General features: G+C 50.0%; 1 protein-coding gene across 1 annotated transcript in view; it reads left to right on the top strand.

Moving 5' to 3' along the window:
- The first annotated feature begins 12,356 nt into the window (after positions 1-12,356).
- Positions 12,357-14,070, top strand: part of LOC121557072 (multidrug and toxin extrusion protein 1) — a 40,875-nt gene continuing 39,161 nt past the window's right edge. Inside the window, exon 1 of the mRNA XM_041870948.2 lies at positions 12,357-12,848. Within this exon, the coding sequence (XP_041726882.2) occupies positions 12,639-12,848 (210 nt within the window). The 5' untranslated portion in view covers positions 12,357-12,638. The remainder of the gene's footprint in view (positions 12,849-14,070) is intronic.

The following is a 14,070-nucleotide window of genomic DNA, read 5'->3' as shown; positions in this document are numbered from 1 at the left end:
TCTTCCACAATTCTCTCCTCTCCTCTGTGTGTTAAGGATGAGGTGGGCCTCTTCCACACCTCTCTCCTCTCCTCTCCTCTCCTCTGTGTGTTAAGGTTCAGGTGGGCCTCTTCCACACCTCTCTCCTCTCCTCTCCTCTGTGTGTTAAGGTTCAGGTGGGCCTCTTCCACACCTCTCTCCTCTCGTCTCCTCTGTGTGTTAAGGTTCAGGTGGGCCACTTCCACACATCTCTCCTATTTGTGTTAAGGTTCAGGTGGGCCTCTTCCACACCTATCTCCTCTCCTCTGTGTGTTAAGGTTCAGGTGGGCCTCTTCCACACCTCTCTCCTCTCTGTGTTAAGGTTCAGGTGGGCCACTTCCACACCTCTCTCCTCTCCTCTGTGCGTTAAGGTTCAGGTGGGCCTCTTCCACACCTCTCTCCTCTCCCTCTCCTCTGTGTGTTAAGGTTCAGGTGGGCCTCTTCCACACCTCTCTCCTCTCTACTCTGTTTTAAGGTTCAGGTGGGCCTCTTCCACACCTCTCTCCTCTCCTCTCTGTGTTAAGGTTCAGGTGGGCCTCTTCCACCTCTCTCCTCTCCTCTCCTCTGTGTGTTAATGTTCAGGTGGGCCACTTCACACCTCTCTCCTCTCCTCTGTGTGTTAAGGTTCAGCTGGGCCTCTTCCACAATTCTCTCCTCTCCTCTGTGTGTTAAGGATGAGGTGGGCCTCTTCCACCTCTCTCCTCTCCTCTCCTCTGTGTGTTAAGGTTCAGGTGGGCCTCTTCCACACCTCTCTCCTCTCCTCTCCTCTGTGTGTTAAGGTTCAGGTGGGCCTCTTCCACACCTCTCTCCTCTCGTCTCCTCTGTGTGTTAAGGTTCAGGTGGGCCACTTCCACACCTCTCTCCTATTTGTGTTAAGGTTCAGGTGGGCCTCTTCCACACCTATCTCCTCTCCTCTGTGTGTTAAGGTTCAGGTGGGCCTCTTCCACACCTCTCTCCTCTCTGTGTTAAGGTTCAGGTGGGCCACTTCCACACCTCTCTCCTCTCCTCTGTGCGTTAAGGTTCAGGTGGGCCTCTTCCACACCTCTCTCCTCTCCTCTCCTCTGTGTGTTAAGGTTCAGGTGGGCCTCTTCCACACCTCTCTCCTCTCTTCTCTGTTTTAAGGTTCAGGTGGGCCACTTCCACACCTCTCTCCCTCCTCTCCTCTCTGTGTTAAGGTTCAGGTGGGCCTCTTCCACACCTCAATCCTCTCCTCTCCTCTGTGTGTTAAGGTTCAGGTGGGCCTCTTCCACACCTCTCTCCTCTCCCCTGCGTGTTAAGGTTCAGGAGGGCCACTTCCACAACTCTCTCCTCTCCTCTCCCCCTGTGTGTTAAGGTTCAGGTTGGCCACTTCCACACCTCTCTCCTCTCCTCTCTCCTCTCATATGTGTGTTAAGGTTCAGGTGGGCCACTTCCACACCTCTCCTCTCTTCTCCGTGTTAAGGTTCAGGTGAACCACTTCCACACCTCTCTCCACTCCTCTCCTCTCTGTGTGTTAAGGTTCAGGTGGGCCTCTTCCACACCTCTCTCCTCTCCTCTCCTCTGTGTGTTAAGGTTCAGGTGGGCCTCTTCCACACCTCTCTCCTCTCCTCTGTGTGTTAAGGTTCAGGTGGGCTACTTCCACACCTCTCTCCTCTCCTCTCCTCTGTGTGTTAAGGTTCAGGTGGGCGTCTTCCACCTCCCTCCTCTCCTCTGTGTGTTAAGGTTCAAGTGGACCTCTTCCACACCTCTCTCTCCTCTCTTCTGTGTGTAAAGGTTCAGGTGGGCCTCTTCCACACCTCTCTCCTCTCCTCTCCTCTGTGTGTTAATGTTCAGGTGGGCCACTTCCACACCTCTCTCCTCTCCTCTGTGTGTTAAGGTTCAGCTGGGCCTCTTCCACAATTCTCTCCTCTCCTCTGTGTGTTAAGGATGAGGTGGGCCTCTTCCACACCTCTCTCCTCTCCTCTCCTCTGTGTGTTAAGGTTCAGGTGGGCCTCTTCACACCTCTCTCATCTCCTCTCCTCTGTGTGTTAAGGTTCAGGTGGGCCTCTTCCACACCTCTCTCCTCTCGTCTCCTCTGTGTGTTAAGGTTCAGGTGGGCCACTTCCACACATCTCTCCTATTTGTGTTAAGGTTCAGGTGGGCCTCTTCCACACCTATCTCCTCTCCTCTGTGTGTTAAGGTTCAGGTGGGCCTCTTCCACACCTCTCTCCTCTCTGTGTTAAGGTTCAGGTGGGCCACTTCCACACCTCTCTCCTCTCCTCTGTGCGTTAAGGTTCAGGTGGGCCTCTTCCACACCTCTCTCCTCTCCTCTCCTCTGTGTGTTAAGGTTCAGGTGGGCCTCTTCCACACCTCTCTCCTCTCTACTCTGTTTTAAGGTTCAGGTGGGCCTCTTCCACACCTCTCTCCTCTCCTCTCTGTGTTAAGGTTCAGGTGGGCCTCTTCCACACCTCTCTCCTCTCCTCTCCTCTGTGTGTTAATGTTCAGGTGGGCCACTTCACACCTCTCTCCTCTCCTCTGTGTGTTAAGGTTCAGCTGGGCCTCTTCCACAATTCTCTCCTCTCCTCTGTGTGTGTTAAGGATGAGGTGGGCCTCTTCCACACCTCTCTCCTCTCCTCTCCTCTGTGTGTTAAGGTTCAGGTGGGCCTCTTCCACACCTCTCTCCTCTCCTCTCCTCTGTGTGTTAAGGTTCAGGTGGGCCTCTTCCACACCTCTCTCCTCTCGTCTCCTCTGTGTGTTAAGGTTCAGGTGGGCCACTTCCACACATCTCTCCTATTTGTGTTAAGGTTCAGGTGGGCCTCTTCCACACCTATCTCCTCTCCTCTGTGTGTTAAGGTTCAGGTGGGCCTCTTCCACACCTCTCTCCTCTCTGTGTTAAGGTTCAGTTGGGCCACTTCCACACCTCTCTCCTCTCCTCTGTGCGTTAAGGTTCAGGTGGGCCTCTTCCACACCTCTCTCCTCTCCTCTCCTCTGTGTGTTAAGGTTCAGGTGGGCCTCTTCCACACCTCTCTCCTCTCTGCTCTGTTTTAAGGTTCAGGTGGGTCTCTTCCACACCTCTCTCCTCTCCTCTCTGTGTTAAGGTTCAGGTGGGCTTCTTCCACACCTCTCTCCTCTCCTCTCTGTGTTAAGGTTCAGGTGGGCTTCTTCCACACCTCTCTCATCTCCTCTCCTCTGTGTGTTAAGGTTCAGGTGGGCCTCTTCCACACCTCTCTCCTCTCTGTGTTAAGGTTCAGGTGGGCTTCTTCCACACCTCTCTCCTCTCCTCTGTGTGTTAAGGTTCAGGTGGGCCTCTTCCACACCTCTCTCCTCTCCTCTGTGTGTTAAGGTTCAGGTGGGCCTCTTCCACACCTCTCTCCTCTCCTCTGTGTGTTAAGGTTCAGGTGGGCCTCTTCCACACCTCTCTCCTCTCTTCTCTGTTTTAAGGTTCAGGTGGGCCACTTCCACACCTCTCTCCACTCCTTTCCTCTCTGTGTTAACGTTCAGGTGGGTATCTTCCACACCTCTCTCCTCTGTGTTAATGTTCAGGTGGGCCTCTTCCACACCTCTCTCCTCTCCCCTGCGTGTTAAGGTTCAGGAGGGCCACTTCCACAACTCTCTCCTCTCCTCTCCCCTGTGTGTTAAGGTTCAGGTGGGCCTCTTCCACACCTCTATCCTCTCCTCTCCTCTGTGTGTTAAGGTTCAGGTGGGCGTCTTCCACACCTCTCTCCTCTCCTCTGTGTGTTAAGGTTCAAGTGGACCTCTTCCACACCTCTCTCCTCTCTTCTGTGTGTAAAGGTTCAGGTGGGCCTCTTCCACACCTCTCTCCTCTCCTCTCCTCTGTGTGTTAATGTTCAGGTGGGCCACTTCCACACATCTCTCCTATTTGTGTTAAGGTTCAGGTGGGCTTCTTCCACACCTCTCTCCTCTCGTCTCCTCTGTGTGTTAAGGTTCAGGTGGGCCACTTCCACACATCTCTCCTATTTGTGTTAAGGTTCAGGTGGGCCTCTTCCACACCTCTCTCCTCTCCTCTGTGTGTTAAGGTTCAGGTGGGCGTCTTCCACACCTCTCTCCTCTCCTCTGTGTGTTAAGGTTCAAGTGGACCTCTTCCACACCTCTCTCCTCTCTTCTGTGTGTAAAGGTTCAGGTGGGCCTCTTCCACACCTCTCTCCTCTCCTCTCCTCTGTGTGTTAATGTTCAGGTGGGCCACTTCCACACCTCTCTCCTCTCCTCTGTGTGTTAAGGATGAGGTGGGCCTCTTCCACACCTCTCTCCTCTCCTCTCCTCTGTGTGTTAAGGTTCAGGTGGGCCTCTTCCACACCTCTCTCCTCTCCTCTCCTCTGTGTGTTAAGGTTCAGGTGGGCCTCTTCCACACCTCTCTCCTCTCGTCTCCTCTGTGTGTTAAGGTTCAGGTGGGCCACTTCCACACATCTCTCCTATTTGTGTTAAGGTTCAGGTGGGCCTCTTCCACACCTCTCTCCTCTCCTCTGTGTGTTAATGTTCAGGTGGGCCTCTTCCACACCTCTCTCTTCTCTGTGTTAAGGTTCAGGTGGGCCACTTCCACACCTCTCTCCTCTCCTCTCCTCTGTGTGTTAAGGTTCAGGTGGGCCTCTTCCACACCTCTCTCCTCTCTACTCTGTTTTAAGGTTCAGGTGGGCCTCTTCCACACCTCTCTCCTCTCCTCTCTGTGTTAAGGTTCAGGTGGGCTTCTTCCACACCTCTCTCCTCTCGTCTCCTCTGTGTGTTAAGGTTCAGGTGGGCCACTTCCACACATCTCTCCTATTTGTGTTAAGGTTCAGGTGGGCCTCTTCCACACCTCTCTCCTCTCCTCTGTGTGTTAAGGTTCAGGTGGGCCTCTTCCACACCTCTCTCCTCTCTGTGTTAAGGTTCAGGTGGGCCTCTTCCACACCTCTCTCCTCTCTACTCTGTTTTAAGGTTCAGGTGGGCCTCTTCCACACCTCTCTCCTCTCCTCTCTGTGTTAAGGTTCAGGTGGGCTTCTTCCACACCTCTCTCCTCTCCTCTGTGTTAAGGTTCAGGTGGGCCTCTTCCACACCTCTCTCATCTCCTCTCCTCTGTGTGTTAAGGTTCAGGTGGGCCTCTTCCACACCTCTCTCCTCTCCTCTCCTTTGTGTGTTAAGGTTCAGGTGGGCTTCTTCCACCTCTCTCCTCTCCCCTGTGTGTTAAGGTTCAGGTGGGCCTCTTCCACACCTCTCTCCTCTCCTCTGTGTGTTAAGGTTCAGGTGGGCCTCTTCCACACCTCTCTCCTCTCCTCTGTGTGTTAAGGTTCAGGTGGGCCTCTTCCACACCTCTCTCCACTCCTCTCCTCTGTGTGTTAAGGTTCAGGTGGGCCACTTCCACACCTCTTTCCTCTCCTCTCCTCTGTGTGTTAAGGTTCAGGTGGGCCTCTTCCACACCTCTCTCCTCTCCTCTCCTCTGTGTGTTAAGGTTCAGGTGGGCGTCTTCCACACCTCTCTCCTCTCCTCTGTGTGTTAATGTTCAGGTGGGCCTCTTCCACACCTCTCTCCTCTCCTCTCCCCTGTGTGTTAAGGTTCAGGTTGGCCACTTCCACACCTCTCTCCTCTCCTCTCATCTGTGTGTTAAGGTTCAGGTGGGCCACTTCCACACCTCTCTCCTCTCTTCTCTGTGTTAAGGTTCAGGTGAACCACTTCCACAACTCTCTCCTCTCCTCTCCTCTCTGTGTGTTAAGGTTCAGGTGGGCCTCTTCCACACCTCTCTCTCTTTCCTCTCCTCTGTGTGTTAAGGTTCAGGTGGGCTACTTCCACACCTCTCTCCTCTCCTCTCCTCTGTGTGTTAAGGTTCAGGTGGGCGTCTTCCACACCTCTCTCCCTCTCCTCTGTGTGTTAAGGTTCAAGTGGACCTCTTCCACACCTCTCTCCTCTCTTCTGTGTGTAAAGGTTCAGGTGGGCCTCTTCCACCCCTCTCTCCTCTCCTCTACTCTGTGTGTTAAGGTTCAGGTGGGCCTCTTCCACACCTCTCTCATCTCCTCTCCTCTGTGTGTTAAGGTTCAGGTGGGCCTCTTCCAAACCTCTCTCCTCTCGTCTCCTCTGTGTGTTAAGGTTCAGGTGGGCCACTTCCACACCTCTCTCCTATTTGTGTTAAGGTTCAGGTGGGCCTCTTCCACACCTCTCTCCTCTCCTCTGTGTGTTAAGGTTCAGGTGGGCCTCTTCCACACCTCTCTCCACTCCTCTCCTCTGTGTGTTAAGGTTCAGGTGGGCCTCTTCCACACCTCTCTCCACTCCTCTCCTCTGTGTGTTAAGGTTCAGGTGGGCCTCTTCCACACCTCTCTCCTCTCTGTGTTAAGGTTCAGGTGGGCCTCTTCCACACCTCTCTCCTCTCCTCTCTGTGTTAAGGTTCAGGTGGGCTTCTTCCACACCTCTCTCCTCTCCTCTCCTCTCCTCTCCTCTGTGTGTTAAGGTTCAGGTGGGCCTCTTCCACACCTCTCTCCTCTCCTCTCCTCTGTGTGTTAAGGTTCAGGTGGGCCTCTTCCACACCTCTCTCCTCTCCTCTCTGTGTTAAGGTTCAGGTGGGTCTCTTCCACACCTCTCTCCTCTCCTCTGTGTGTTAAGGTTCAGGTGGGCCTCTTCCACACCTCTCTCCTCTCCTCTCCTCTGTGTTAAGGTTCAGGTGGGCCTCTTCCACACCTCTCTCCTCTCCTCTCCTCTGTGTGTTAAGGTTCAGGTGGGCCACTTCCACACCTCTCTCCTCTCCTCTCCTCTGTGTGTTAAGGACAGGTGGGCCTCTTCCACACCTCTCTCCTCTCCTCTACTCTGTGTTTAAGGTTCAGGTGGGCCTCTTCCACACCTCTCTCCTCTCCTCTCCTCCTCTCCTCTGTGTGTTAAGGTTCAGGTGGGCCTCTTCCACACCTCTCTCCTCTCCTCTGTGTGTTAAGGACAGGTGGGCCTCTTCCACACCTCTCTCCTCTCCTCTGTGTGTTAAGGTTCAAGTGGGCCTCTTCCACACCTCTCTCCTCTCCTCTCCTCTCCTCTGTGTGTTAAGGACAGGTGGGCCTCTTCCACACCTCTCTCCTCTCCTCTACTCTGTGTGTTAATGTTCAGGTGGGCCTCTTCCACACCTCTCTCCTCTCCTCTGTGTGTTAAGGTTCAGGTGTGCCTCTTCCACACCTCTCTCCTCTCCTCTCCTCTGTGTGTTAAGGTTCAGGTGGGCCTCTTCACACCTCTCTCCTCTCCTCTCCTCTGTGTGTTAAGGTTCAGGTGGGCCTCTTCCACACCTCTCTCCTCTCCTCTCTGTGTTAAGGTTCAGGTGGGTCTCTTCCACACCTCTCTCCTCTCCTCTGTGTGTTAAGGTTCAGGTGGGCCACTTCCACACCTCTCTCCTCTCCTCTGTGTGTTAAGGACAGGTGGGCCTCTTCCACACCTCTCTCCTCACCTCTACTCTGTGTGTTAAGGTTCAGGTGGGCCTCTTCCACACCTCTCTCCTCTCTCTCTCCTCTGTGTTAAGGTTCAGGTGGGCCTCTTCCACACCTCTCTCCTCTCCTCTCCTCTGTGTGTTAAGGTTCAGGTGGGCCACTTCCACACCTCTCTCCTCTCCTCTCCTCTGTGTGTTAAGGACAGGTGGGCCTCTTCCACACCTCTCTCCTCTCCTCTACTCTGTGTGTTAAGGTTCAGGTGGGCCTCTTCCACACCTCTCTCCTCTCCTCTGTGTGTTAAGGTTCAGGTGGGCCTCTTCCACACCTCTCTCCTCTCCTCTGTGTGTTAAGGACAGGTGGGCCTCTTCCACACCTCTCTCCTCTCCTCTGTGTGTTAAGGTTCAAGTGGGCCTCTTCCACACCTCTCTCCTCTCCTCTCCTCTGTGTGTTAAGGACAGGTGGGCCTCTTCCACACCTCTCTCCTCTCCTCTACTCTGTGTGTTAAGGTTCAGGTGGGCCTCTTCCACACCTCTCTCCTCTCCTCTCCTCCTCTCCTCTGTGTGTTAAGGTTCAGGTGGCCGTCTTCCACACCCCTCTCCTCTCCTCTCCTCTGTGTGTTAAGGTGCAGGTGGGCCACTTCCACACCTCTCTCCACTCCTCTGTGTGTTAAGGACAGGTGGGCCTCTTCCACACCTCTCTCCTCTCCTCTGTGTGTTAAGGTTCAAGTGGGCCTCTTCCACACCTCTCTCCTCTGTGTGTTAAGGTTCAGGTGGGCCACTTCCACACCTCTCTCATATTTGTGTTAAGGTTCAGGTGGGCCACTTCCACACCTCTCTCCACTCCTCTCCTCTCTGTGTTAACATTCAGGTGGGTATCTTCCACACCTCTCTCCTCTGTGTGTTAATGTTCAGGTGGGCCTCTTCCACACCTCTCTCCACTCCTCTCCTCTGTGTGTTAAGGTTCAAGTGGGCCTCTTCCACACATCTCTCCACTTCTCTCCTCTGTGTGTTAAGGTTCAGGTGGGCCTCTTCCACACCTCTCTCCTCTCCTCTGTGTGTTAAGGTTCAGGTGGGCCTCTTCCACACCTCTCTCCTCTCCTCTCCTCTGTGTGTTAATGTTCAGGTGGGCCACTTCCACACCTCTCTCCTCTCCTCTGTGTGTTAAGGTTCAGGTGGGCCTCTTCCACACCTCTCTCCTCTCCTCTCTTCTGTGTGTTAAGGTTCAGGTGGGCCTCTTCCACACCTCTCTCCTCTCCTCTCTTCTGTGTGTTAAGGTTCAGGTGGGCCTCTTCCACACCTCTCTCCTCTCCTCTCCTCTGTGTGTTAAGGTTCAGGTGGGCCACTTCCACACCTCTCTCCTCTCCTCTCCTCTGTGTGTTAAGGTTCAGGTGGGCCTCTTCCACACCTCTCTCCTCTCCTCTGTGTCTTAAGGTTCAGGTTTGCTAAAGGTTACCGTGGTTTCAATACAGTAAAGGGAGGCAACATGTATACACTCACCATGTGATCCAGCCCACATTGATTGACTAAACACAGTACTGATTGATGTATTGATTGATTGACTACACACAGTACTGATTGATTGATTGACTACACACAGTACTGATTGATTAATTGACTACACACAGTACTGATTGATTGATTGACTACACACAGTACTGATTGATTGATTGACTACACACAGTACTGATTGATTGATTGACTACACACAGTACTGATTGATTGATTGACTACACACAGTACTGATTGATTGATTGACTACACACAGTACTGATTGATTGATTGACTACACACAGTACTGATTGATTGATTGACTACAGACAGTACTGATTGACTGATTACACACGCTACTGATTGATTGATTGATTATACACGCTACTGATTGATTGACTACACACATTACTGATTGATTGATTGACTACACACGCTACTGATTGATTGACTACACACACACTGCTGATTGATTGATTACACGCACTAGTGATTGATTAACTACATGCAGTAGTGATTGATCGACTACACACATTAGTGATTGATCGACTACACACACACATGAGTGATTGATTGACTACACACACACATGAGTGATTGATTGACTACACACACTAGTGATTGATTGACTACACACACTAGTGATTGATCGACTACACACTCACTAGTGATTGATTGACTACACACACTAGTGATTGATTGACTACACACACTAGTGATTGATCGACTACACACTCACTAGTGAATGATTGACTACACACACTGGTGATTGATTGACTACACAAACACTAGTGATTGATTGACTACATGCAGTAGTGATTGATCGACTACACACACTAGTGATTGATCGACTACACACACACACAACTGCTCAGTGCCTATACATGTTCAGATCTGTTAGCTTTGGTCAATACTATCTATTGTATCGAGTAGATTTAGGCCAGGATTCAATCTGTTTAGTCTTTGTGAGCAATGCACCTTTTAAAGGTAATGTTCCTGTGTTGGCGTAGACCACATTTGCGGTAAACACTGCATATGTCGGCTTAATCGGAAATTAGTTTTGAATGGCGCATTGTCCAAATCTGCGATCAGATTGAATCCAGGTTGGCTTTTGGAAAACATACATGTTACATAACACTAACTCATTCTCACAGCCATTAACCTTTTACTGCAGCGGGCTAAATCAGGGTCACACAGGGTTTGTTGGTAAATGAATCTACTTTGAAACAAAGGTATACACCTCACACATGGTTATGGGCTTTAAAAAAAGAAGACACCTGATTGATTGAACTATCACAATTATTGGCGCGCTTGCTGGCGTTGCCGCGAAGGGGCTGGGTTTTAATGAGTAAACAAGTTGTGGGTGTGTCGAGGCTTGGCCCCTCACCATTTGCAGTCCACATTGTTCTAAGTAATTGCATGGCTTCAATAGCATTCACACTGATATAGGGATTAGGCCTACTGTAAATGGTATTCTGGCTGAGCATGGACATGCCAGACATTGTCAATAAGCAAGATTACATTCATTATTGATAAGGCCTAAAAAGAGAACAAATCTCTAATCAAATTCTAAACAAAACGAAACAACAACTTGTTTTAAATAGGCTATGTCACACTTACAGGCCCCATCATTTCTCCCCGTGGCCATATAATATTAAAACCATGCAGACTATAGAGGGTTTTACGCACATCGAAACTTTCCACAGTAGCTGGACAAAGATCCAATATAAACAGAAAGGGAGAACGTCCTCTCACCGTTCTACTGCTCCCAAACAGGCCCGTGTTTTAGTAACATAATCAGAGCCATCTTACAGATCAGATCGCATTCACACATCTCAAGAAGCATGGCTACAATAATGTGTTCCTGCCTACAATACACAGATACAAAGGGGATGGCCTGCCTACAATACACAGATACAAAGGGGATGGCCTGCCTACAATACACAGATACAAAGGGATGGCCTGCCTACAATACACAGATACAAAGGGGATGGCCTGCCTACAATACACAGATACAAAGGGGATGGCCTGCCTACAATACACAGATACAAAGGGGATGGCCTGCCTACAATACACAGATACAAAGGGGATGGCCTGCCTACAATACACAGATACAAAGGGGGATGGCCTGCCTACAATACACAGATACAAAGGGATGGCCTGCCTACAATACACAGATACAAAGGGGATGGCCTGCCTACAATACACAGATACAAAGGGGATGGCCTGCCTACAATACACAGATACAAAGGGGATGGCCTGCCTACAATACACAGATACAAAGGGGATGTCAGCTGACTGTTTTACTCCTCTCAAACTTGATATTTTAATAAAGCGATTGATTGGTGATTAAGATGTATTTCCAAGCGGTCTCAGGAGCCAATGGATTGCATTGGGCAGACATTAAAAAAAAGCCATTGAGAGGAGGGGAGGCTATGCTTGGTTTTTAATCAAATAAAAGGAAATGGGAATAATATTAGTTTTTAAATAGGAAGTTGAAAGGCACCAAAAGCCCATTACATTACATGAGCATGTGGGCAATGTGTGTCACGGCTGGATAGGCTGCTCTTCCGCTGTCAAAATCCATGCCATAACCAACCGTTTTACCGTGAAAACCAGCTTTTGGTTGGTTTTAAATATCCCTATCAGCGCTGCATGAAATTAGCACTTTGGATCATGTTTATAAAGCACTCACATCAAATATTTCCACCCGCCCATCTGAGCGCAAGAGAGCTGATATAAGACAGGTAAACGGACCTGGCGTCAGGGCTGGAAAGTGCCAATGCGTCAGTTTTGACGAAATAGCAAACTAAGGTACCGCCTTAACGCCAGCCGATAGAGTATTACATTTTCCCCATTACCACACTTTATATACACCACAGAAGACTGAAATATAACAAAATCATTTGACATAAAAACACCAGATTTTATTTTTTATTTTACATTTTTTATTATGAAATTATGAAAAATATTAATAACATTCCACCCATGAGGCCACTAGAGGGCGATTTGGTCATTTGACTGCAGGACAGGGCTACTGTGATGTCATGAACAGTGTATGTTAATGTTCCATAGATCACCTCTAACTCAAACTGTACTGTGCGTGTGTGTGTGTGTGTGTGTGTGTGCATGTGCGTGTGTGTGTGTGTGTGTGTGTGTGGAGGGGGAGTTGTGAGATCAAAGGTTAAAGTGCATTCAGCCATATTCTCAGTCATTCATTAATCAGATGTTGTAACACCCAACTCAGATCAGGGCTCAGAGTGAACACTTAGGCATTCCTCAACAGATTACTGAGTCCTGTAACACTTACCCCAGCTCGGCCACTTACAGCGACAAATAATGAGCCTGTTTGTGTCTCTCTCTCTCTCTCTCTCTCTCTCTCTCTCTCTCTCTCTCTCTCTCTCTCTCTCTCTCTCTCTCTCTCTCTCTCTCTCTCTCTCTCTCTCTCTCTCTCTCTGTCTCCCCTTCCTTCCCCCTCTCTCGCTCTCTCTCTGTCTCCCCTTCCTTCCCCCTCTCTCTGTCTCCCCTTCCCTCTCTCTCTATCTCTCTTTTCTTCTCCCTCCCCCTCTCTTCCTCTGGGAGGTAGCTATTTATTCAGTTACAGGGACGTGTGTGCGTGTGTCTTTCTCTGTCTCTATAGACTGACTGACTCACTGACCGCGCTACGTTACTTCAAAGGGCACAATCTCTCGCTCTCTTTCTGTCCCCCTTTCGCTCCCCCTTTCTCCCTCTCTCTTTCTCCCTCTCCCTCTCTCTCTCTCTCCCTCTCCCTCTCTCTCTCTCTCTCGGCTGAATGGAGAAGGCAGAATTTGCAGGTTCGTTGCCGGGGCCTTGCCTGGTTGCCGGGGATGTAGCTGCCTTGTCGGGAGAGATGCGGGGTGCAGGCGAGGAGTCGGCGGGGACAGTCAGTTCCAGACTGTTCCGCTGTGTGTGTGTCCGCCGTTGGATACCCCTGGCCTACAGAGAGGAACTCTACCACGTACTGACACTCACAGGACCTCTGGTGAGACACAAACAGTGTGTGTGTGCGTGCGCGCATGTTCAGCGTAGTTCAGTAACTGTCTGATTGAAACCTTTCCTCCCAGTCACTAGAGTTATTGTATTGGACTGTAGTGGCTAATGCTGCTGTTATAGATACACAAAAGTATGTGGACACCCCTTCAGCCATTGGAGTGGAGCAGTGGAAACACAGTCCGACGGACTAATCTGGGTTTGGCGGATGCCAGGAGAATGCTACCTGCCCAAATGCATAGTGCCAACTGTAAAGTTTGGTGGAGGAGGAATAATGGTCTGGGGCTGTTTTTCATGGTTCGGGCTAGGCCCCTTAGTTCCAGTGAAGGGAAATCTTAACGCTACAGCATACAATTACATTCTAGACGATTCTGTGCTTCTAACTTTGTGGCAACAGTTTGGGGAAGGCCCTTTCCTGTTTCAGCATGACAATGCCCCCCTGCACAAAGCAAGGTCCATATAGAAATTGTTTGTCTAGATCGGTATTGAAGAACTTGACTGGCCTGCACAGAGCCCTGACCTCAACCCCATCGAACACCTTTGGGATGAATTGGAATATTAATGCCCATGATTCAACGAGCAGGTGTCCACATACTTTTGTTCATGTATTGTATGTCTGGAGTCACTGTCACTTATAGACTTAACATTGAATCAAATCAGTAACAATTTAAAAGCACCTTCATAAAACCAGTCATAACACCTTTATGAAACCAGTCATAACACCTTTATGAAACCAGTCATAACACCTTTATGAAACCAGTCATAACACCGTTATAAAACCAGTCATAACACCTTTATGAAACCAGTCATAACACCGTTATAAAACCAGTCATAACACCTTTATGAAGCCAGTCATAACACCGTAATAAAACCAGTCGTAACACCATGAGAACATGTTTTAGACTCCCCCCAAGTGTTACCATGAGAACATGTTTTAGACTCCCCCCTAAGTGTTACCATGAGAACAGGTTTTAGACTCCCCCCTAAGTGTTACCATGAGAACATGTTTTAGACTCCCCCCAAGTGTTACCATGAGAACATGTTTTAGACGTATCTTGGCAGAGAATCCACTGTTGGCCTCACATGAAATACCATTGGTGCCGCAGGACAGAACTCACTCTTTGTGTGTGTTGTGTGTGTGTTTTGTGTGTGTGTGTTGTGTGCGTGTTGTGTGTGTTGTGTGTGTTGTGTGTTGTGTGTGTGTGTTGTGTGTG

Source organism: Coregonus clupeaformis, chromosome 34, assembly GCF_020615455.1.
Source record: "Coregonus clupeaformis isolate EN_2021a chromosome 34, ASM2061545v1, whole genome shotgun sequence".
NCBI classification, from domain to species: Eukaryota; Metazoa; Chordata; class Actinopteri; order Salmoniformes; family Salmonidae; genus Coregonus; species Coregonus clupeaformis.
This window is presented reverse-complemented; position numbering and strand designations above follow the sequence as displayed.